Here is a 25,366-nt window from a genome sequence, read left to right as displayed (position 1 = left end):
CAGGAACCCACACTTTTAGTTACAAAGCCTAGTAAAGGGCAGTTTAAGAAAAGACATTTATTTGCTACAACTGTCTGGTTTTTTAATTTAAGTGTAATGCCTTAAAAATAATGCTTCCCAAACCTAACCATTGAGAAAAGTTATTTAACTATATCTCTAAAGCACTGAAGGTACAAATAAGCCTTCAGCATTTCTTTCTTCCTTAGAAACTAAACAATAATATATTGTGTTATATTTAATATTTTTATTAAACAAAACCATAAGGTTGATTATCAGAATGGCACTTTTCATTTTAAAAACTTGGTTAAAGAATTCGTTTATATAAATGTTCATTGATCAAGTTCAGGAAGTCTATTTAGAGGCATTATAATTATGTACTTTATTTAATATACAATCATTTGCTTCTATAAGTTATTGAAATGTAAACACCAATACTGATATAAGCATAAAATGACATACAAAAAGTCACACTACAAGCAGTTAGATTATTTTTGAACAAAATACATTGCTTTAAAAATATTTTTAATATAAATGTCCTGCTACCCTATATACAGAGGTATTCCCTTATATTTTTCATATCATTTACATTTTAAACAAAAAAAAAAAATCTACAACAAAAATTTTTACCTGCGTTTACATTGATAGGGTAATATTACATAGACATTGTTCTCCTGCCCTTAGTTTTTGATCATTAAAAGTACCATAACATCCTAAAAGGGCACAAAGAGCATTATCAAATTTTCAGGATGTAAATATGTGCAGGTCAAACCAAAATCTGCTATAGTAAGCACAGGCACCAGAAAAACTCACAGTATGTGTAATGAAAAGATGGAATTAATCTTTCCAAGGAGATTACCAAACATTAAGCTACACAACAAATATTTTTCTATCTCATCATTGACAGGCTAGTGTTGCAAATATATGCCTGGTTCTGCTTGGCAACATTTTGTTAATACTTTATTCATTAATTTAAGAAACTATCAAGAGAGTATGTTTAGAATGGGCAAGCATTATCTCTTGCATTTCATTTAATTAAACTCTGTTCTAGCAATATGACAGTCAGCATTTCATGAAGGGAATTATTTTAAAGATGAAGGTAGAAAATATTTCAAAGTGCCCTGCTAAAACATGAAAGCATAATCTAAAATTACCCTTACACACTGTAATTTATCTATATTATTAAAGATGTTATTTCCAGAGTTCATAATTAATTGGATTCCACAGAGAAATTTTTCAGGCATTCCAGATAGTAAAATGATGCACAAAGGCACAAAACATAGTGCCGAAGGACAACCATAAACAACCACTGTGACTTGCCCGAATTACAACAATCATTGAGCTTAATGTGAAGTGAATACTGGCTGCCTTTCGTATGCGGCCATTACTCTGCTGCAAAGAAATTGCCATTGAATTTTGATTATATTGCCTTAATAAAAAGAAATGGAAGGGGCTCATGCCCTAGTGGCTTTCTTTTAAATGATACACGACAGTGATCTTGCAAAGGCCAGCGTGCCACAAACTGATTGAGTATGACACCTTATCTGAGGAAGGCAACGTTACCCCTCCACTGCAGGTAACTGCAGTGACGTTGGCTTGACTTCTTGCAAACATTTAAACTAAACGCTTTCAATGGAACACCAGTTAGAAATGAGGTTAGCTTTTAAGACTTACCATCGATCCGACTAACAAGTTCTTCCAACATTTTCACTTTCTTTTGTATTCCTGGCTGTGCAAACGTGTAGTTATCCTGAAGAAGAGACCATATACTAGTATAAGTTTGTGAGAAAAAAAAAAAAGAAAGTTTCTTTTCCTTCAATTACTTATCTCAATTCATGTATCTTTCTATGTTTTCTTAAGGTGTTTGTGTTTTGTTTTTACATTTCCTAGGTCTGCTTCTACAGTTATGTAGTAAATCACCACAGTGTACAGTCCTACTCCAAGTCCCTGTCTAAGTGTACCCTACAGCTATTACTGCATCAATTGCTCTCTACTTGCTAACCTAGTGCCCCTGAAGTTACAGCTTTATTGCAGAAGTCCAAGTAGCTTTAAAAGGCTGCCATCTTAAATGCCAAAATGTGCCACATTACTGATTTTTAAGGTGATTTTTTTCTCTCATAAATTTACAGTTTTATCACAAATAGTGTAGGAAATATGAAAATGTAGACCCTAATCAGTGACAGGATAAGAATCTGATCTTTAGAAGTTCAGAATAATACCTTCCAGCAGCATAAGAAATCAAAAGCCTATTTTTCAATGGAGTCATGACTGTTCTGAACCCAAGGTTACAGTTAATATCATAAATCAAAATCTAACACACAAGCTATATAGCTAAAATGGCAGGGTATTTGCATATATTTGAATGTCTTAACTCTAACTGGATTTTTTATTTTTGAATTGCAGCTCTATAATATAGACTATAGTTTGAAATAATGAGAAAGAGAAAGATATCTCCACTTTAACCCCAAAGTGATCAACCTTTTTAAATAGAAACATTATTTAAATACACAGCAATGTTTCTGAATATTTGGTTGACAATCCCTCCACTCAAATAATTTTGTTATGGTTTTCTATATAGTGAGATTCAAGAAAATTACTGATATATATTTTAAAAGAAAGTTGCTATGTAAAATTGTTTTCATGTGACCACTACATGCACAGAAATCCAGGGTAAAGGATTTTTCATCTCAACCGCTACTGTTTGAATAATTCCTTTATGAAACCAATTGGAAAGCTGAGCAACCGTCTCAAAAATCATCCTAAGAAACATTTCTACTGATGTTGCAATATTAATTTTTCTTGACTTAATTTCAAATTTTAACTTGGCCTTCGAGTAAAGTTCATTTTTATGTATCTTGAGACATTTTTCTTTTTATTAAAAAGGCCATATTGACTTTCTTAACTATATTTACATGGGGGTTTTTTTTAATTTGTTTTAAGAAATTGAATTGCAATTTAATCTTCAAATTCTATAAAACTGTCATAAAGTATGAAACATACAACTCCACAAGGGAAAATTATACACTCATAATTCTGTTGGTTATAGCACATCAGCTAGCAACAGTGATTTACAGTATCAAAGAGTCTATTATGTGCTCTGATCACTTGTAACTGACCACAGTAGTAGCTATTTAAAAAATTATAGCCAAGTTCTCTACTGGCCTAGTAGTAGTACTTTCATAGTATTTGATATTAGAAATCATTGTATAAACCAAAAACAGTGTTGATGAGGGAGCACGGATAATTCTCTGAATTTTGGAATTTTCTACCAGAATCACCAACCAAAATAGGTAACCATTTCATCTTGTTGGCATTGTCTCTCAAACAGAACACGAGCATCCTCAGTAGTGCAACAAAGCATCAAAATTGAAAGAATGGAAAGTCTCACACAGAATTCAAATCTACTATCGTCTTATTTCAGGGACAGAGAAACTATCCCATGCACTGGGACAATATCTTCTATACAAGTCTGACACACTCCTACATGAGTTATGTATCACATCCAGGATACAGCATCTTCAGGAAATAGCGTATTCTTTTTCTTTACGGAACTTACTCCACCAATGAAAACTGCATTCAAATTTTTTTTTCAAATGTTTATATACTGTTCTATTTTTTTATTTAAAGAAAGTTAACTGGTATTTCTAGAAGTAGTACTGTACTCAAAGTACAGCAATATGGTACTCAATTATTTAATCTATAAGAGATCCTCTGTGAAACTATCTTCACATATTTAACACTGAAAGCCAACACAGAGCTAAAACACTACTACTTCAATCATTAGTCTCTCCCCAGGTAGCGCAACTCCCAACTGTGATCTATGAATCCAAAACTGTTTTCTTTCTCAAAGCATCATTTACCCCACACACACCTGGAAATGCAACCCAAAACTGCCATCTTGGATTTGAAAACAGGTAAGTTTTCTCTTCACTGTATTTGATCTCTTGTCTCTTCATTTATTTTTCTGTTCATTATTTCAGCTGCAAATGAACACAGGTGGGAGTCACTCTTCTACTTGTGCTGACTCATCTAACTGGAAAGATCTTTGCTGGTTCCCCCAGTCCACTCTTCTAATTAAACTATGCTATACATTTTCCCTCCTATGACACTTGTAATTGACTTTCTGGAGTTTGTGAAACTGCGAGAAGGACTTTGTAAATATAAAAAGTATTCTGTTATCTATTATTCTTGCTCCTTTTTTGCTTATAGGTGAAGGAAAAAGCTAGTAACACAGTTAAAGAAAAAAACATGTCAAACTCATGAAACTAATGAATTATTTCTCAGGGCAATATAGAAGTACAGTGGTTAAGATTTTAATTCCTCTATCATACAATTTAATTGGTGATACCACCTTCGAAATTTGACTCATCTTTACTCCCAACTCTTCCACCTCCTCCCCACCAAGTGGCACAGGAGGATCGGGAATGGGGATTGCGGTCAGTTCATAACACTTCATCTCTGCTGCTCCCCATGGGCCATAAGTCCTTTCAGAAAGCCTGCTCCTGTGTGGGCTCCTCTCCATGGGCCACAGCTCTTGCCAGAAGCCTGCTCCAGCATGGGCTCTCCACAGGCTGAAGCTTCCATCAAGGCATCTCCACCTGCTCTGGCACGGGGTCCGGCCACGATCTGCAGGTGGATATCTGCTCCACCATTAACCTCCATGGGTGCAGGGGCACAACCTGCCTCACCACAGTCTTCACCACAGGCTGCAGGGGAATCTCTGCTCCAGGACCTGGAGCACCTCCTCCCCCTCCTTCTTCACTGACCTTGGTGTCTGCAGAGTTGTTTCTCTCACTTTTTCTCACTCTCCTCTCACAGCCACTGCGCAGTGTTTTTTACCCTGTTTCAAATATGTTATCACAGAGGCACCACCAGCATCACCGATGGGCTCAGCTTTGTCTAGCGACAGGTCCATCTTGGAGCTGGCCGGAATTGGCTCTGTCCAACACGGAGCCTGTTCTCGGAGAAGACATCCCTGCAGCTCCTGTGCTACCAAAACCTGGCCATGTAACCCCAACAACAGTTCTCTGCTCACTTTTGCAGAAAAAAAGGTTCTAGTATTCAACTCTCCTGCCTACTCCCCCTCACAGTTGTGGGTCCTCACAGGAATGTTTCATTACTCATCCCGCAAATTTTTGTTATATTTCCTCATTTATTTCTTGTGTAACTTTGACCACTGATATTAAGTAAAAGACAAACTCTGAAAAGGTCATAAGTAACTGAGAACAGGATTGTCTTGCCTCAACAGATCTTCAGCAAATAGTTAACATAAAACACCTTATATTTCTAACCACAGTTCTTGACACATAAATATTCACATATGACAAAGTATGCATGAATACAATGGAATCTATGATAAACATAGAAAAATTCATGCATTGGTGTGCAATATTTAAATTCCTTGATGTTCTGCTCAGATAGCTTCCAACATACCTTCAGTGAACTATGGTAACCTACTTCATAGCTGAAAAGTTACAATATCTAGTTCAGACTCCAACACATAATTAGTTTCACCTTACAATACAGAAGGTTAAGACTTTATAATGTCACAAGGGCTCAAAACTTGCTTCAGTCTTAAATCTTTGTGTTAGTAGTCTGTAATTACTCTGTAGAGGCTAGTATAATCACCTCACTGCCCTGCAACTACAACTAGGTCTGGCAGGACTTCTCCCCAAAAAATAATCATTTTAATTTAAAATAAAATATTTCAATTATTGCCTTCACTAAACATGAAAATATGTATTAGGTAATTCCTTACTTTGTTTTAAGGTTAGAGAACTTCTAAACGGAAGAAACTTGATTAGAAAGTGAAAATAAAGAAAAAATGCACTGAAAAATTTAACTGGGACTATGCTCCCATACTCACAAAAAGAAGGAGCAGGGCAGCGGGAGGAGAGAGAGATCACAGTTCCTAAAAGCATGATTAATCACTGGGTATCAAGTCCTATCTATTTTGCTAGCTCTATCCTGAATGCTGACCATAAGATATAACTTGGAAAGGTCTTTACCTTGTAACTTGTCTTTACTTCCTAAAGTAACATTTCCTGTGGGTACACTGAGAAAGTGATATTGAGTGAACTAAGGATGGTCCTACTTGCAATCTTAATATCCTCCAAACGTTGCAGTATCTACACCATACACTGCTAGCATTTTTTATTTGTCTATCAGGAACAAAATACCAAAGATTCTAATATTTTCAACCACATATATCAATGCAATTCTTATTAGTCATGCATATTGTAACAAACATACTCCATTGCTAATCACCACATGCAGCCACAGTACTGACAGCTATCTGTTCAAAATATTACTAACATGATGGAGTGATAAAAAGAACACAGATGCTTTTTAAGTGCATGTTAAATGTATTTCCAAAGTAACTGCTCAGTAAGTTCAATGTATATCCACGTTATTTTAATTTTAAATCTCTTCCAAAATACTACGTGTACTTCGTAACAATACGTCCACAATAAATCTGAAAGTCTTTCTTTGTGACTTCTTCAATTATTTCAATTACACGTGGAAAAAGGAATGTAAATAGCATTTGTGAATGCCATCTGGTGTATAAGTACAAAAGTAGCTGTAAGCATACACAGAAGGAATCAAATGCATATTGAGTATTATATATAAAAATAACAACATATGTATATTATTAATTATACGTAATGAATTTGTAAGTATATGTAAAATTTATACATATATTATTCTGTGTGTATATATAAACATATATATATAAACACACACACTTTATATATTTACACAAACAAAAACACACTATACTGCTTTGTCTGCTCGCTCCTTAGGAATTATTTTCAAGTTTCAAAACACAACTTTTCTTATCTACACATCAGAAATTTTAACATTTTAGATCCTTTGCCCTTCTGTACTAATTTATATTATTTAAAAATATATAGAAGGCATTTCAGAGTATTAAAAATTGTTTCCTAGGGTCAGAAAATGAAACAAATTTGCAACTCTCTAAGCTAAGAACCTTGCAGAAACAAGGCCCTCTAAGTGATACAGAACCTTACTGCACTACTTAATATATTGCACATATGACCTTTACTACAGTTATCATTACCAGGAATACTTCCTATTTGGAAAATTCAGACTTTGCAGGCTTTAGCTAAACAAAGTCCCCCATTTTTTCTTTGAATAGGTGACAACAGGATAATTTTAGGAGAGGAAGAAAGCTGAAGAGGAAAGGAAAACAACCTTTTATGTCATCACGGAAGGAGAAAGAGCCAGACAAATTGAAAAGAAAAACCACTGTCAATAATTTGACAATACTGACTGCAGCCAAGCACAAGTATAGGCACAGTGCTTCTCATCTTTTCAGGTCACACAAGCTGTTCACCAACAATGTACTGATGTAAGTATCAGAACCATTTACAGACGCAAGTTAAAAGTTTTGACCCAAAGCCTTCATGTGTTGTTTGTTTTTAATAAGGTTTTATCAATCAGGTCAGAGCTTTTAAATATAAAGGATACATTAATCAATCTGTATACGGTATACATGGAGGTCTATCTTCTCTGCTGATGTATATTTAATAATCCCTATACATCAATTTAGGTATGTTCAAGTACATTATCACATAAACAAAAGACGACTAAAGATAAAAAAAAAAAAGCTTTCTGACACTGTATATTTTTCTCATTATGTCAGAAAGGGATTGTCTCAATTTTATTTTTTAAATTCATTTAAGTACTTCATTCACATATTTGTGAATCCACTAAGCAAACTCCTATTAAAAATCTTGATTCACCTTGTTCTCAAAGTTATGCGAAAAGGTGGGGGCAGGTGGGGGGGAAGCATGACACTTAGATGATGATAGCCAACATGTGTATTAACACTATCAATGGTAGGCACAGTTTACCCCGAATGTTTCTTGAAGCTCGAAATGACAATGTAAATTTAATCTGAAATAGCATTCAGGAGAGAGAGAGTGTACATACACAAGAACATACAAGTGTGCTGGAGCATGCTGTTTGCACATATTCCATAGCATGTTCCAGATTACTCCAAGATACTTCCTTTAAAAGATAAGATCTTTCAACCTTTGTAATTATTAAGTCCTACTTTTGCCTAAGCAGTAAGAAAGAGATTTACAAAGCACTGCAGCCCAAAATTTTCTACACTGAAAACAGTATCTTATTTTTTCCTACATAATAGTATGGAAAAGCAACATCTTATTAAAAAGTAGGTGCTGATTCTCATGTTATAATAGTATCTATAGTCTCAGAATCAAAGACCCAATCTTCTACTGGGCTGTGGAATCAAACCTCAGTTTTACACAACTGTATGTATTATAAATTACAGAAACTGTTAAAGTAGCAATAAAAGAAGTGCTCAGGGTATATTTCTGGACTATGGCATAGGCCAGACAACAATTCAAATCTGGGTAAGAGCCAGAAATCATAAATATGGACACTTAAAATACCAAAAGCTGATGCTGTAAATTTTAGGTAGATGATAAAATATTTTTATTCTGAAGCATACTGATAGCACAGTATATTGAATCTAAAACACAGAAAACTGCCATTTATATAAGCATTCAGAACCAATTACTAATAGATTTGTTCTCTTCCTGAAAATTTTACTCTCAGTGACAGGGTTGACAGTTTCTCAATGACAGAAAACTGCATTATTGGCTTCCAAAGAGGCATAGGCTCCTTAAGAGCTTCTGAAGATACCTGTCCTGACGAAAAACTACAGCTCTTAGGATAAATCCTACCGATGCCCTCAACTTTCTATTACCTGAAGTCTCAAGAAAGTCTTATTGTTACAAACTTAAAATTGGCTACTGGGCCAAACAAAGAACCAACTTGGGGTTTTTCCCTTTTAAGAGCACTCAGAAGTAAATTACTACAGGGGATGGTAAGAGCAAAATAAGCCCGCAGCGAAAGGCTTGCGGCATTCTTTCAGTCTCCAGTTCACAGCACTGAGATTGCCCTAACTCAAGGTGGTACCTTGGTAATTAAAGTTGTTTAAAGATTTTTCTTCAACCAAACTTCAAACTGTTCAGGTTCTAAAACCATGTAAAATGGTTTTCATCCTTTGACAAACAGCCCCGCAGCTTACTCAACCACTTTTTTTTTTTAAGCCTATCACTCAGCAGTATTACGAGATACTATCTAGGTCTTGCATCAGACAAGATGGCAAGTAACTAGTCCCTGTTCACCTTCTTCATGCAGCTCATCATTTTAAAGACTTCTATTACATTCCCCCACTTAGCTAACTCATCCAAGCTGAAAAACTTCACGCATCACCCAAAAACTGTTCCATACATTCGATCACACTTCCCTCCAGTATTATTTTTTTTTAACTTTCAATCCATCATTTCAAAATCACAGAATTGCAGGTAAAGCCAACACTAGAGGCAATGTAGGCCCACTGATGAATGAGGTGGGGGTCCTGGAGACAGAGGATAAAAAGAAGGCGGAGTTACTGAATGCCTTCTTTGCCTGTGTCTATACTGTTGGAGGCTGTCCTGAGGATCCCTGGACCCCTGCGGCCTCAGAAGAAGTCAGGATAGAGGAGGAATCTGTCTTGGTTGATGAGGGCTGGGTCAGGGACCAATTAAGCAACCTGGATGTCCATAAATCCATGGGCCCTGATGGGATGCACCCGCGGGTGCTGAGGGAGCTGGCGGAAGTCATTGCTAGGCCACTCTCCATCATCTTTGCTAAGTCATGGGCAACAGGAGAGGTGCCTGAGGACTGGAGGAAAGCGAATGTCACTCCAGTCTTCAAAAAGGGCAGGAAGGAGGACCCGGGTAACTATAGACCGGTCAGCCTCACCTCCATCCCTGGAAAGGTGATGGAGCAACTTGTTCTTGGTGCTGTCTCTAGGCACATCAAGGATAGGGGGATCATTAGGGGCAGTCAACATGGCTTCACCAAGGGGAAGTCTTGCTCAACCAACTTGATAGCCTTTTATGAGGATGTTACCCGGTGGATAGATGATGGTAAAGCTGTGGATGTGGTCTATCTCGATTTCAGTAAAGCGTTTGACACGGTCTCCCACAGCATCCTCGCAGCTAAACTGAGGAAGTGTGGTCTGGATGATCGGGTAGTGAGGTGGATTGTGAACTGGCTGAAGGAAAGAAGCCAGAGAGTAGTGGTCAGCGGGACAGAGTCCAGTTGGAGGTCTGTGTCTAGCGGAGTTCCGCAAGGGTCGGTTCTGGGACCAGTTCTATTCAATATATTCATTAATGACTTGGATGAGGGATTAGAGTGCGCTGTCAGCAAGTTTGCTGATGACACAAAACTGGGAGGAGTGGCTGAGATGCCGGAAGGCTGCGCAGCCATTCAGAGAGACCTGGACAGGCTGGAGAGTTGGGCGGGGAGAAATTTAATGAAATATAACAAGGGCAAGTGTAGAGTCCTGCATCTGGGCAAGAACAACCCCATGGACCAGTACAAGTTGGGGACAGAGCTGTTGGAGAGCAGTGTAGGGGAAAGGGACCTGGGGGTCCTAGTGGACAACAGGATGACCATGAGCCAGCAGTGTGCCCTTGTGGCCAAGAAGGCCAATGGCATCCTGGGGTGTAGTAGAAGGGGTGTGGTTAGCAGGTCGAGAGAGGTTCTCCTCCCCCTCTACTCTGCCCTGGTGAGGCCGCATCTGGAGTATTGTGTCCAGTTCTGGGCCCCTCAGTTCAAGAAGGACAGGGAACTGCTAGAGAGAGTCCAGCGCAGAGCCACAAAGATGATTAAGGGGGTGGAACATCTCCCTTATGAGGAGAGGCTGAGGGAGCTGGGTCTCTTTAGCTTAGAGAAGAGGAGACTGAGGGGTGACCTCATTAATGTTTATAAATATGTAAAGGGCAAGTGTCAAGAGGATGGAGCCAGGCTCTTCTCAGTGACATCCCTTGACAGGACAAGGGGCAATGGGTGCAAGCTGGAGCACAGGAGGTTCCACTTAAATTTGAGGAAAAACTTCTTTACTGTAAGGGTGACTGAACACTGGAACAGGCTGCCCAGAGAGGTTGTGGAGTCTCCTTCTCTGGAGACATTCAAAACCCGCCTGGACGCATTCCTGTGTGATATGGTCTAGGCAATCCTGCCCCGGCAGGGGGATTGGACTAGATGATCTTTCAAGGTCCCTTCCAATCCCTAACATTCTGTGATTCTGTGATTCTGTGTGAATCACAGAATCAACCAGGTTGGAAGAGACCTCTGGGATCATCGAACCCAACCGTTGCCCTGACACCACCATGTCCAGGCTTTTTTTAAACATACCCAGAGATGGTGACTCCACCATCTCCCTGGGCAGCCCGTTCCAATGTCTAATAACCCTTTCTGAAAAGAAATTCTTCCTAATGTCCAACCTGAATCTCCCCTGGTGAAGCTTGAGGCTATGTCCTCTTGTCCTATCACGAGCTGCCTGGGAGAGGAGGCCGACTCCCACTTCACTACAACCTCCCTTCAGGTAGTTGTAGACTGGAGTTCTTATAAGCCCCTGAGCAAATTTCCCTACTGGAAAGCTGTCTGTTGTTCATGATATCATGGCCAAATGTAACCAGAAATAAGAAACATTACAAGACCACGAACATTCTGAAATGTAATTATATGTTTTTCAAGTAAATTTCAAGTAGCAGGTTTTCATCCATTTCCCCCAGCCTTTCCTACTGAGTCAATGAAAGAGCACAATCAATCCACTTCAAACAGAAATGTAAAAATACCCCTGAAACGTAGCAAAACATGGCATCGATGTTTTGCCAGTTACCATCAAGTATATATAATATTGTTCTGTGAAAACAGCTGATTTTAGAAGAACAGATAACTGTAAGGGACCCTCTCGTGTTGGTTAAGTCCAGTCACTTCTTTTTAAAATATACCCCCCCAGAAAAGCTATTGAAAACATTAGGATTGTGACAGATGTGCAAAATAATTATTTCTGATTTGTTCTGATAGAGCTGAATACTTGAGGGAGGAGTTTATGTTGGCTAAACATCACTACTGGTCTGCTGAAGTTGTGCTAAACCAAGTTTCCATTTTCTCTCCTTCAGAAAGTTTAAAATAAAACATTAACATTCTTGAAGTGAGAAGCTGCACTGTTCAGTGTCCTGGGGAGACAGAGTGGGTAATGTCCTGAAGTCAAATCTTCCTTGCTGTATGTCCAGTTATATAAGTGGTAGTCATGAAATGGAACTACTTCAACATAGTACACCATTTTTTCTCCCCACTGTAATGATACTTTATCAATGCTTCCATATTTAAAAGAGCTATATTTCTGTATTTTAGCAAAAATAGAGATGCCAAAATTCAACGGCAGTTTTCACATAGAAGCACCAAATCTATAAATTGCTCTTGGAATTCCAAAACTCTCACATATATCTTTACATGCTTTATAACCCAGTTGCTAACTGTCCAAGTACTGCAGTCTGAATTGAAATTGATCTGCACTGGAATCAAGAGTTACAAGTTTGGGGGTTTTACATGGAACAGAGATCAATACAGAGATTTGGCAACAATTTTAAGCACTGATATTCTTATTGGAAGCAATTAATTTAGTAAATTTGCTAAACTTTCAGTTCTAAATAAGTTTCCAGGCAACATACCCTTTTCATCTTTTATTCCTCAGATGCTGTGTGGGATAACTGTTTGAAAAAATGGGAATTACCTATATATTCTTGTTTTGTTTGGCACTTGTTTCACTTACAGGTGCCTGCAAGCAAAGAGTTTTTCAAGACACACAACTACTTGCTTTTTGGTGGGCTTAATTTAAGAGTGGAGAAATGGATCCTCTTGTAACACTGCTTTTAGACTGTTCAGCTTTTACTAGTGGCATCCTTATTGCGTGATAGCCAAATAAGCAAAGAAATTGGGAGACTGATCATCTGTATTTCAATTATTAACTTCTTCAAACAGCCCTTAGATCAGTTGGTAAATATTGTATTTGTTTTACTGTTTCTATTTGGTTTATTGTTTGTAAACCCCTATGAAGCGTTAATGTGCACATAGCTTTTATATGTTAATAATGTGGCACTACTACTATATGCGCTCAGACTAAGAAATAAGAATGAAGTGGAGTTTTTTACCCCCTGGGTCTGTGATTCTGAGCGCATGTAAATTCTGAAGAAATACTTACTTCAGTAGGATATTTTATTAATCTCTGGGAATGGTAGGTAGAGTGGAGTAGTATATAGATGCTGTCTTCAGCATCATTTGAATAACACCGCATCATTTACTGGATTGTGCCACAACTGGGAATCCGGGAAGAAGACAGTAAGAGAACTTTAAAACAGAGCCCTGCTGAAAATAAACTCTTTTGTGGTTAAAAACCAGCCAGTTGGAACCAAAGCAGTGTTTTCTTAGGGTGGCAGAACAGTCGGAAAAGTTGGATTATTTTTGGCAGTGGTCAGCATATTATAGCTCTATCATTGCTGTTACTAAACTGTCAAGAGTCCACTGAAAGGGTTATTACTTTAGTAGTACATTCTTGAAAATATATAGCATACTCAGTCTGGTGGCATGGAGCTTTGGGTTTTAGAACTTTCTTTGACCTTTCTGACACATTCCTGTCACTGTAACTAGCTTAACTCTTAAATACTTCAACCACACAGGTACAGTAGAACATGAGCCATGATCTACAGACAGCAGCAAATCCAAAGAGTGGCCAAATCATTGCAGAAGTGTTGCACAACACGACACAATGAGCACGTAACAGACTGACTCCTGTGCCCTGCGCTGCTTGAAAATGAGCTTGAAAGATTTCAGTCAGATTTTTTAAAATTAAGTAGCTTGTGTTTGGATCTTGGTAAGAGCCAAACCCAGTGGCTACAGTTACTGACAGCCAGCTCTCCTGTGGACAGAAATTGTGCAGGGGTAAAATGAATCCAGTCCGTGCTTTGGCATTAGCAGCATGTTCTCCGGAGCAAATGCACTTGAATCTCCACAATGAATTCAGCAGGATCTTTTGCAGTACAACCCTTATGCACCTTATTAAATGGAACAGATAAGCTATCTAAATATTTAAGATTAATAAAATACTATTTCTATCACTTTCAATGGCACTCATGAATTTACAATCGGAAATGTACTCTGTTGAGAAGGTGTCAGCATGCTGGATTTAATTGGTGAAGAAAATAATGGTTTTCCTTTGATTTGGGGTCTATATGACCATACACAGTAGAACGGCATACCAAGCACAAGCTCATTTTAGGTTTTAAATGTAGCAAAGTGATGTTTTCTCTTTCAAGAACTACTTATATAAACTCTTCTCCTCCCTGTGTGTTAACAGGCAATGCTTCTACCACAGATGCTTAGCTTCTTTATGAACTGGTAACGGGCTTTATCAAAATGCATTTTGGAAATGCAATTAAACCATACAGTTGTTCACAGGCTCACTGATTCCTTCCAAAAGCTGCCAATTTGTGCTGCTTTGCAGGAGTTATAAAAAATATTAAATACGTTTTTTAGCTTTTAACTATTGATTGTTTATTTTTACACTTTCTACAAGCTTCCCTGATGTGCATGTCTAATTGTCTGTGCTCTCCTGAATCCCCTTGAAACCATTCTCAAAATCTGATGTCATATCCACCCCATTCCATTCCTTTCACACCAAAGCAGTTTTAAGCATTGATCTTCTTGTTTACCCATTACCAGAGACCATCAGAGGAGGTAATCACAGATATATTTCAAACTGATCAGAGCCAGCAACTGCCTCTGAAATTCTTACCAGGCATCCTGATGCACACAGTATCCTAGTGATGCATTCAATCTTCTCAAACTGATGGGGAGGAATTTAAGTCCTCCAGTGACCACACAAGCCACTAGAAATTCCAAGAGAGTCCCGAAAGATCTCTCATGGACAGGCGGTAGTCCAAACTCAGCAATTTTCGTGTAAAGCTTATTGTGGCATACTCCTACTATACAGTTCAGTGACATCACAAACAATAGATTTAATAGCAATTCTTCTAAATCAATCCTTGATTTATACTTTGCAACGTAGACACTGATGCTACATGACACAGGCTCATTGTTAATGAGGATCAGTGTAGAAGAGTTTGAAAGATCAATTATTCGAAAAATCTAAAATGTTGACATTTTTAATCTCAGGTTTTGGTACATCGACTGTTTCAAGATCTACTTTGAAACAATCTGAGGCCAGATCATCAACAACTATGACAGTCCTCAGCTGCTCACACTAAATCTACTGAGAGCCATACAAGATGACCATAGCAGATACACTTTTTTTTTCACATTATAACTACTTCAAGTTTTGAACAGACAACAGAAGACATGCTTTAATTACTGTCACATCAAAAGAACAGGACCAACGTAACAATTGTGTTAACTATGTTTCAACAGCTCATAGTTACAACAACTCTACTGCCTGAGTTTATTAACTTCCTAGTGTTGTTCAATAAAATGTATTTTTTTTTCTTCAGGTACTAATAAAGTTTTCAAAGGACTCTATGAAGAGAAGCTTCAAACAAGACTTTGAAGATCTGAAGGTCCTTTGGAAAAGGAAAAGTCACACAGAATGACACAATACTGCATGTGTTTTGCCCTCAAAAAAGTCTGCCCTTAACAGTATTCATTCTTACAATCAATTTATGTGTATTCTGTGCAAGAACATTCTCTTGAATTGAGAAAGGTAAAACCTGCTTACAGGAAAATTTCTAGACTCTTGTTCTACTTTGAATCTTCTTTTCCTTCACTCTAAGTTTCAAACACCATAAAACAGTATTTGTTCCAATAGATTATGTAAGAAAAACAGAAGCAGACATCTGAGCATGAATACAGAAAGGATTCTGGATGGAAGCACCTACTGTGGCCATGCTTATGTTTCAGAAGATTTGAGTCTCACATATATATACACACATGTGTCATATAGAGAAACACCATTTAGGGGTATCCTTTAATAGTGATTACCAAAAATGTTGAAGCTGTCCATTTCTCATTAGAAGAAATGCTATTCTAGAATCCTGAACAGGCACAAATGCCTGCCCTAATTGCAGAACCTATTTCTCATGACATTTCTCATGTTTATGACTTTCCAATTAATATCTAAATTTGAAAAATTGGATATTTTAATTTAAAATTGTTCATAATTTAGAAATAGCTTTATGGAAGCCACTGACAATGAAAAGAATAAGAGTAATCCCAAGTTATTGTTTATTCATCAGAAGTCTCCATTCAACAATAAACCTCACTTTCAGCAAGACAGAGCAATCTGTTTGCAATCATCAGCAGTCATGCCTATTTGTAAAGTTTTACAGCACAACTTGCACTTTAATTCTAAAAGTAACAGCTTTTTATTTTAGAAGTGGTTTAAAACAATTCTGATCAAGCAATCCATTGTTTTTCCTTAGAATAGTTGTAGCTTCAAGAAAAAAAAAAAAAACACATTTTGTCATTCTCAGGATCCAACTTGGACAAGACACTAGCATAAAATGAACAATCTGTATTTCTGGAAATTACTGAACCTTATCACCACAGAGAAATTCTATCTCACAGATGGAGTTACAGCAGTAGTAGCTGCAGGAACAGACACAGAGCATAAATATGCAGCTCAAACGTTGAGAGAACTACGTACAGAAATAACTACTGCTAGCTTTTCTGACAGTTCCTGACAGGACTTCCACATTTCTAAAACATACATTTCTGACTGGCATTAGGATCTGTTTGTACAGAAATTGGAGCATGACTGCAGCACTGTCTTTCAGTAGCAGCTATATGATGTTAGTGGAGACTCTGAAGACTGCCTGGGAGACAGTTATATCATATATCCCATTTTCTGTGAGGGCACCACATTTGCAGTCTATGCTCAGCTGAGGAAGGGGGGAGGAAAGACTACTTTCTCCATTTAGCTAAGCATACCAGAAGCGCTGGGCTGATGCATACCCAGAAATCCCAGACGAGCGGATCACTGCATTTGCATAGGTACACCCCGCAGTACCTGCGATACAGAAACTTGACCTGCACATGAAAGCACAGATGCAATAGTGCAGTTCACATGACAAGAGACAGATAAGAAACAAATGCAGACACTTACAATACATATTCCTTATATATGTCTGTCTTGGCTAATGAACCCATATTCACACACAACAGATCTGCAATTTATCATAACCATAAACTAGCTACCCAAATGAATTGCAGACATAATCAAGAAACTTGTCTTGCAAGAGTTTAATGAAAAGGTACAAAGAAAGCTATCTTCAACCTATTTTTTCCTTAAAAATAAACCTTTAGAAGGTCCTGTGATGAATTTTCAGAAGAGCTAGCATCAGTTATTTCTGTACACGTCTCAACATTTGAGTTGCATATTCATGCTATTTATCTGTTCCCACAGACCTCTGAAAGGCTTTCCAAGCGGCATTCCATCCATCCAACCATCCATAATTCAGACTTGAGGCGCACATTAGCATCAGCTTTCCATAACTCAGGAGCAAGAAAGAACTTTGCAGGATTCCCTTTGCAGATCATAAATCTTGCTATTTAATCAGCCATAGACACAGCTAATATACACCTCAGTATACTCCAGTCCTTGGAAATGAATTATCTCCCTTTTATTCTAAAAATTCCCAGGCCCTGATAAATAGTGATATTAATATTTTACTGCTATTTTTAATACATCTGGTGAGATCATTATGCAACATATATATTTCCCCTTCGGTTATTTTATTACCATTATACTTGAACTTAAAATGAAGAGTTATACTCTATTTTATACATGAACATTATATTTTCAAGTGGCACAGATCCGTGTGAACTTTTTACTTGAATGTTAACCGGACTCCGTCGAGGAAAGTGTTATAAAGGATGATTCAGTAATAAAAGAAGCTCACTACGATGGATATATGGGAATGTCTACTTAATTAAGTGGAAAAAATACTTGTGGGATAAGTTCTAGTTCTCCCATATGCACAGCCATTATTCCTACAGGTGAAAACACAAACATGCATTATCTACAATTTATAAATGTTCTAAAGATAACTAGCTTTATCATAAGCATGGTAGATGGACATCTGAAACGCTTTAGCTTTTGACTGTTCAACTTGAAATGCAAGACAAAACAGTTTTGGAAATTAACTAGCTATAAAAATCTAGGAATACATGATTCTTATTCACAATAGGAAAGCACCAAAATACTGTTCTATAGATTAAAAATGTGAAATTTTCAACTAATGCGTTGAAAATAATCAAGAATAGGGGTCTTACTTGGACATTTTGCACATGGCCACATAAACCCTCACAAACAGGTTTTTATAAATCAGCATTAGAGCATCTTGCAAGAATACAGGCTGGAGACAAACTGGCTGGGGAGAAGTTCTATGGAAAAGGACCTGGAAGTCTCAACAGGCCACAAGCTCAAACTGAGCCAGTGTTATGCCCTGGCAGCAAAGGCAGCCAGCAGCCTCCCGGGCCAGTAGATGAAGGAAAATGATTATCCCCACTCAGCACTCATTGTTGAATCTCTGAATTTGGCAGATACCTCTGGAGACCATCTAAGTCCAACCCCTGCCCAAAGCAGGGTCACCTGGAGCAAGCTGCTCAAGGCCATGTGCAGCCAGGTTTTGAACTCCAAGGATGAAGACTCTACAACCTCTCTGACCAAACAGTTCCAGAGTTCAATCACCTTTACTGTAAAAATTATTTTTCCTAATGTTTGAAAATAATTTATAGAATACCACATCCAGTTTTAGGGACCCAAATACAAGAAAAACATTAATAAACTGGAGCAAGGGCAAAAGGTCACTAAGATGCTCAGAGGTACAGAGCACATGCTCTGTGAGAGGCTGAGGGAACTCAGGATTTTCAGCTTGAAGAAAAGAAGGCTTCAGAGGCACCTAACAGCAGCCTCCTAAAACCAATGTTATCAAGAAGACAGAGTTCAGTTTGTAATAGTCATGCATAGTGAGAGGATAAGAGACAAGCAGCATAAACAAACAAGAAGTGTTCCATCTGGCTATAGGGAGAAACTTTCTTAACATGATGACAATCAAGCATTGGAAGAGGTTAACCTCCAGAGACTGTGCAGTCTCCATCCTTGGATTTTTTAAGATGCAACTGGACAAAGCCCTGAGCAACTCGATCTGACCTCAGAGCTGGTCCTACTTAGAGCAGGAGGTTAGACTAGACAACCTGTAGAGGCCTCTTCCTACCAGAATTATCCTATGTTTTCCTATGATTTCAGAAGTTCTCGTTTGTTTTCCTGAAAAAAGTAAGAAAAATTGCAGTGAGGTATAGTCGTTATGGGACAAAAGCTGAAGAAAAAATTCGCAACACATAGTCATGAAGCACGGAAAAGGAAAACCATTACAGCATATCATCATGCAAAATTGACTGCTAAGACAGTATACACAGCTACAGATTACAAGATTAACTGTCATCGTAGAGATAAACAAATTTATATTTTAAAAATCTCCTAGAATTTCTATTTAAATAACTTTTTTAAAATTTCAATCAAATTGTGATGAGATGTGTAGCCACTTAGGAGCCCATAACTAGAGAGCACAAACAGAGAAAGAAGATGCAAAGTAATCTGAGAACACAAAATAGATTATATTACTATGCAGTATCAAACATTAACTACTGGAAAAGTTCTGCAAAAGTCTCTAACTGGAGCTAAAAACATACTTGCATAGAAACCCCCAGGATCACAAAAAAACAGCATGAGTGAATCTGCTAAAGCAACAGATGATTTGACCAAATTTTTATTTCTTCTCTAGGCTAAGAACTGTAAGCATGTCAGGAAGTGATTGTCATGCTGTTCAACGCCAACACTGTCTTTTATTCCATAGATCCCCATGGTTCAAAGATGTGCTGTTGTATTAAAAATACACAGAGTCACATCAGATAAACAAGGCAGGGGTGTAAGATGAGTGAGGAAAGGAGAAATAATAGATACTATGTGTAGCAAAACTTAACCAAGAAAAACATATTTCTTAACACCTTTGACAATTCTGGAATCAAGAAAATGAGACAGTTGGGATGGGTTGGAAAAATAAATGAGTCTTCTGTTAAGAATAAGAGAGGGATATAAATTCAATCATTTTTCCATTACACTTATGGATTAGGAAGACAAACACAAAAAAAAATCTACCTAGCTCGTATTAGTCAAAAATTTCACAACAGGACCCTAATTGTTATCAAAATACACCCTTTAAACTTAGGCAATACTGGTAGACTGTCATCAAATGGAAGCCTATATTGATGAATAAATCAATGGAAATATTCTGCAGAGATTGCTAAAATTGCAATTATCACCATGTCACATATTCCTCTTCTCCAAAATCCTTGTTTGGTTTATTCAGACATCTCACACAAAGTATCTCTAGTCATACAGGAGTCTCTTATGACGTATTATCACAGAAAAAAGGAAACATAAGAGCACTAATCTTCCTTGGGATGCTCCTTTGGTTTTGTGTTTTTATGTTGTCTGGTTTTGTGGCTTTGTGAGAGAGAAGTTGTTTTTCCTGACTGGCTGTAAAGACATTCCATTATCTATAGTAGATCACGTGGGAAATACTAAGGGAGTAGTAAGAACTACTTTAATTATTATTTCCAAGAAACAATCACCAGCAACTTTCTCAAGAAGCAGAGAGACTTAAGTGAATCATCTAGACTACTGCATATTGGCAAGATCAGAATCTACAGCCATTAAGGTAAATCTGTGTCTCAGTTGTCACGATCCTGCCTTGGCCTTACTGTGTAGTTCCACTCATTTCTTTGCTATGAAAGGTGTTCACCCCTTAAACCAATCAGTGCTTTTTTGTTTTGTTCCATTGTCAGACAGAGTTCAGCTCTGTGAATCAGCCCACAACAGGTAGCACTCAGCAAGGGATAGACAGGAATGAGCATTCAGGTGCAGGCAAGGAGCATAGGATTATTACAATTTGATGAAAATCAGCTTATGCAATTTGGGGCATGATTTGATCTTAAATTTAATGATTCCAGGTCCTACCTCACCCATCCCCATCTCGTTCTTGCCCCCTGCCAGTGGATTTGGTGATCGGGCATCCAGAATGCAAGTCAGTTAGAATCATAGAATCACAGAATCATACAATGGTTTGGGTTGGAAGGTACCTTTAAAGTTCATCTAGTCCAAAACCCTGCCATGGGCAGACACATCTTTCAATAGGTCAGGTTGCTTAAAGCCACATCAAACCTGACCTTGAACACTTCCAGAGATGGAGCATCCACAACTTCTCTGGGCTCCCTCTTCATAAAAAAATGTATTGCTTATGTCCAATCTCAATCTATCCTCTTTCAGTTTAAAACCGTTACCCCTTGTCCTGTCACTACAGGCCCTGGTAAAAAGTCTCTCTCCATCTTTCTTATAAGGCCCCTTGAAGTACTGAAAGGTTACAATAACGTCTCCCCAGAGCCTTCTCTTCTCCAGGCTGAACAACCCCAACTCCCTCAGCCATTCCTCACAGGAGATGTGTTTGAACACTCTGATCATATTCATGGCTCTCCTCTGGACCCACTCCAACAGGTCCATGTCTTTCCTGTGCTGAGGACTCCTCAACTGGGTGGAGTACTCCAGGTGAGATCTCACCAGAGTAGAGTAGAGGGGTAGAATCACCTCCCTCGACCTGCTGGCCGCGTTTCTTTTGATGCAGCCCAGGATACAGTTGGCTTTCTGGGCTGCAAGCACATGTTGCTTGCTCATGTCCAATTTCTCATCCACCAGAATCCCCAAGTCCTTCTCCACAAGGCTGCTCCCAGTCCCTTCATCCCCCAGTCTGTATTGATATTGTGGATTGCACTGACCCAGGTACAGGACCTTGCACTTGGCCTTGTTGAACCTCATGAGGTTTGCCTGGACCCACTCCTCAAGCCTGTCAAGGTTCCTCTGGATGGCATCCCTTCAGTAAAACAATCTTTATTCTCTGGGGTTTTTTATCCCCTTCCTTTCAGTGAGCTAATTTCTTGTTGGGTCAGTTCTCCCAGCCAAGTCAACCTGCAACTACATGACCATTCTATCTGACAAGTAAAGTGGTATCAATACAGAATGGAATAAAAACAGAAGAATGGGAGGAAAAAAAAAAAAAAAAGGCAAACCCTTTCTTTTCAGCAGCACTCTGCAGTTGCACTGAAATAACTGTAACATCATCAGTCACACCACTAGCATAATCTTCCAAGCCTGCTTTTGACAGATGAGTGCATCCTTGAATACATCCAATTGATAACCATTCCATTTATATAAGAGCTTAAATTTTCATCAATGCAGTTTAATTCCTTTAGTTTCAATATTTTGCTTATCAGTACTTGATGGCTTTGTATGAAAACAGAATTTTAAGAAGAAATTATATAATCTTTGAACTTCCTTTTCCAGAAAAAAACCAAACAGAGCAGCAGGTCTGTGACAGAAGATGTTCCAGAAACAGGTAAAACAGTTGGAAGGCTTGCATTTCTTTACCTGGCTTGCTTTCTTTCAAGTAGATTTCAAGTTCTCACTTTTTTTCTTTGTAAGTTTTCACATATTTTTGGTAGGCGGTCAAACATTTTAAAACGTAGTAGTTCCAACAGACTGAAATACGCAAACCAGCATTTTTTACAAGAATCAACATGCAAAGACGACTATGCTTTTCAACAACACTACACAATACATTGAGTTATTACTCATTTAACCTTTAACTAGGAGAAATACACTTAAAATACCTTCAAAGGCAAAGACATGATTGTTGACTCAATTTTACAACAATTTTCTCAAAAATGAACTCTGTTACAAGTTTAAATTCACAATATGCCTTAGCCAACATGCCTTAGCCAATGAAACACTCAAAACATAAGTCACAGGCAAGAATATGTTAAAGCACTTTTAAAAATGCTAAGTACCATACAGAAAGAAATATCTGTCAAAAAAAATGAAATCAAAATAAGGATTCTGGAAAACATTAATTTAGCTTCACTGAAAAGTATAGCTTCAATTCATAGGAATTTTTATGGTAATTCACATTTTATGATGATTGGCCAATAGCCATTTTCCACACACATAAATTCAACCTCCAGGGTCTCTGCTACATTAAAACCACTTGGAGAAACAAAACTTCAAATTTTCAAGCATTTGTCCAATGCAATTCAAAACAAATAAAGTTACATGGAACCTATCAAAAGGATTGAATCTAATAAGTACAGTAGAAGCACTTGTTCATCATCTCATCTTTTAATAGAATGTCAGGAATAAATCAACCAAAGTTTTGCTATCCCTGTAACAATTTGTATTGTCACCAAAATAATACTGAAACAATTTCACAGAAGAGATCCTCTACACCATAGAGGCAGATCATTTGAAAGCAGGAAATAATCAGAAAGTGGAGGTATGAACATAAAAAAAGTAAAGAAAAAGCAGCAATCTGCTAAATATTTGTATCCATTATTTATTTTCTAATCAGCTTACTGAAAGCAGCCAATGAACCCTGACTGCCAACATCTGCCTACCAAACATCGCTAAAAACAATTATTTGTTGCTGGGGCAAAACAGAAACTATGACCTTTCAGAAACTTTCACATTTCTAGCAAAGGTCAATTTTGGTCCCATCATAACCCAGGAATTCACAATGACTATAATTTTAGTGCATATATTCTGAGTTTACAAAATCAGATTATTTTTACTTTCTACAAGAAGCAAAATGTTTATCTCAAATGACACAGATCTGAAAAACAGATATTAGATAAATATTATTTGATGTCTATTGCAACACAAAGCCTATAAAATTTAATTCATGTGATTTCTTGTAAACTGAAAAGTCCAAAGTTTCTACTTTACGATGCATCAGCATCGCAGTGTAAAGTGTTTTAATATGCTAAATATCAAATACAGATGCTTGGACTCCCGTTTAATCTATGGTAGATTGTACGGATTCCTCCCTCACCTAAATGCAAGATGTTCAGCTACATATTTACTATTTCTTGTAGATCCTTCTAATCTTCACAAACTTATATGCCAACAAATGCAAACACGTACACACAAATCCACCCTTCATAGACTGTAACTTGGTGCATTTAACAGAAAATTGTGCTGACTTTTATAGCTTCTCCACATAGAAAAAATTCAAATACACAGTGAGGTAGCAAAAGTACCAAGTTCTAAATTGATGTTTTAAAAAATATGAAGATAATTTCAGGAACTATTAAGTCAGCAACTGTTTATAGGTTTCTATATTAATGACTTAAAAATTAATAAATAAGCCAGCTTTTCATCACTTCAGTGAGACCGTTTTACTTGGAGACTTGAGCAAACATTCTCCATGCTTGGCGACTGAGGTGCACAATATGCCTCTAGAACTGGAGATTTCAACTCTGCTCTAGAACATCATACTACAATGAAACATGTAGACATTGTGATGAAAAGAAGTCGCACATGTTTTTTCTCTTTTCCTTTCTTAATACGACGCCAAACTTGCAGCAGATTTTTCCAATGGGAAAGTCTGCTTCTGCCCTGTTTTTCATAGATGTACTCTTTCTCAACAAACTTAAAGTAGTTCAAAGCCATGACATTAATCAGTTATCTCCACTACTTACAGACAGGAGAAATCAATTTACCTGGATGCCATCAAGCAACTTGCTCATGCACCAGTAACTGTCAGCTTCTATGTTTTGCAGCACTTCTTCAGGCAGATTGGAAACATCAAAATTTTCCACTTCTTCTTCTGTTTCAGGAAAAGAGAGAGAAAGACACGTCAATGAAGTGCACAGAATAAATAAAGCAAGGATGAGGAAAATAATTGAAAACAAAGACAACCAACACTTATCTTCTAGTCAGAAACTTCAACACACATTTACTTTAACAGGGACTAAATGAATCATTTATTGCTCAACTGTGTCATCTAATGGTTTTTAATGTTAATGAATACTTAATTTCTTGCAGGCTCTGAAAATCTCAAATCATGCCTGATTAACCAGAAATAATATATAATAAATTACTCCATTCTAAACATTTCACACCTGAAAGAGGATCATCAGAAGCACTCTGAGAGCCCTCAAGCTGTGTATGAATAATCTCCACAGAACATGCCCATCACAGAATCACAGAATGTTAGGGATTGGAAGGGACCTCGAAAGATCATCTAGTCCAATCCCCCTGCCAGAGCAGGATTGCCTAGATCATATCACACAGGAATGCGTCCAGGCGGGTTTTGAATGTCTCCAGAGAAGGAGACTCCACAACCTCTCTGGGCAGCCTGTTCCAGTGTTCGGTCACCCTCACCGTAAAGAAGTTTTTCCTCATATTTATGCGGAACCTCCTGTGTTCCAGCTTGTACCCATTGCCCCTTGTCCTGTCAAGGGATGTCACTGAGAAGAGCCTGGCTCCATCCTCATGACACTTGCCCTTTCCATATTTATAAACATTAATGAGGTCACCCCTCAGTCTCCTCTTCTCTAAGCTAAAGAGACCCAGCTCCCT

The 25,366-nt window shown here is 37.8% G+C and overlaps 1 protein-coding gene across 1 annotated transcript in view; it reads right to left on the bottom strand.

The window, feature by feature from the left end:
- The window catches only part of TBC1D22A (TBC1 domain family member 22A), a 200,231-nt gene that overhangs the window by 100,704 nt on the left and 74,161 nt on the right, over window positions 1-25,366 (bottom strand). Inside the window, exons 9-10 of the mRNA XM_068402188.1 lie at window positions 24,505-24,611; window positions 1,672-1,747 (exon numbers count right to left, since the gene is read on the bottom strand). Of these exons, the coding sequence (XP_068258289.1) occupies window positions 1,672-1,747; window positions 24,505-24,611 (183 nt within the window). The remainder of the gene's footprint in view (window positions 1-1,671; window positions 1,748-24,504; window positions 24,612-25,366) is intronic.

Source organism: Nyctibius grandis, chromosome 5, assembly GCF_013368605.1.
Source record: "Nyctibius grandis isolate bNycGra1 chromosome 5, bNycGra1.pri, whole genome shotgun sequence".
NCBI classification, from domain to species: domain Eukaryota; kingdom Metazoa; phylum Chordata; class Aves; order Nyctibiiformes; family Nyctibiidae; genus Nyctibius; species Nyctibius grandis.
Note: the sequence above shows the minus strand (reverse complement) of the source record. Positions and strands in the feature narration are given on the sequence as shown.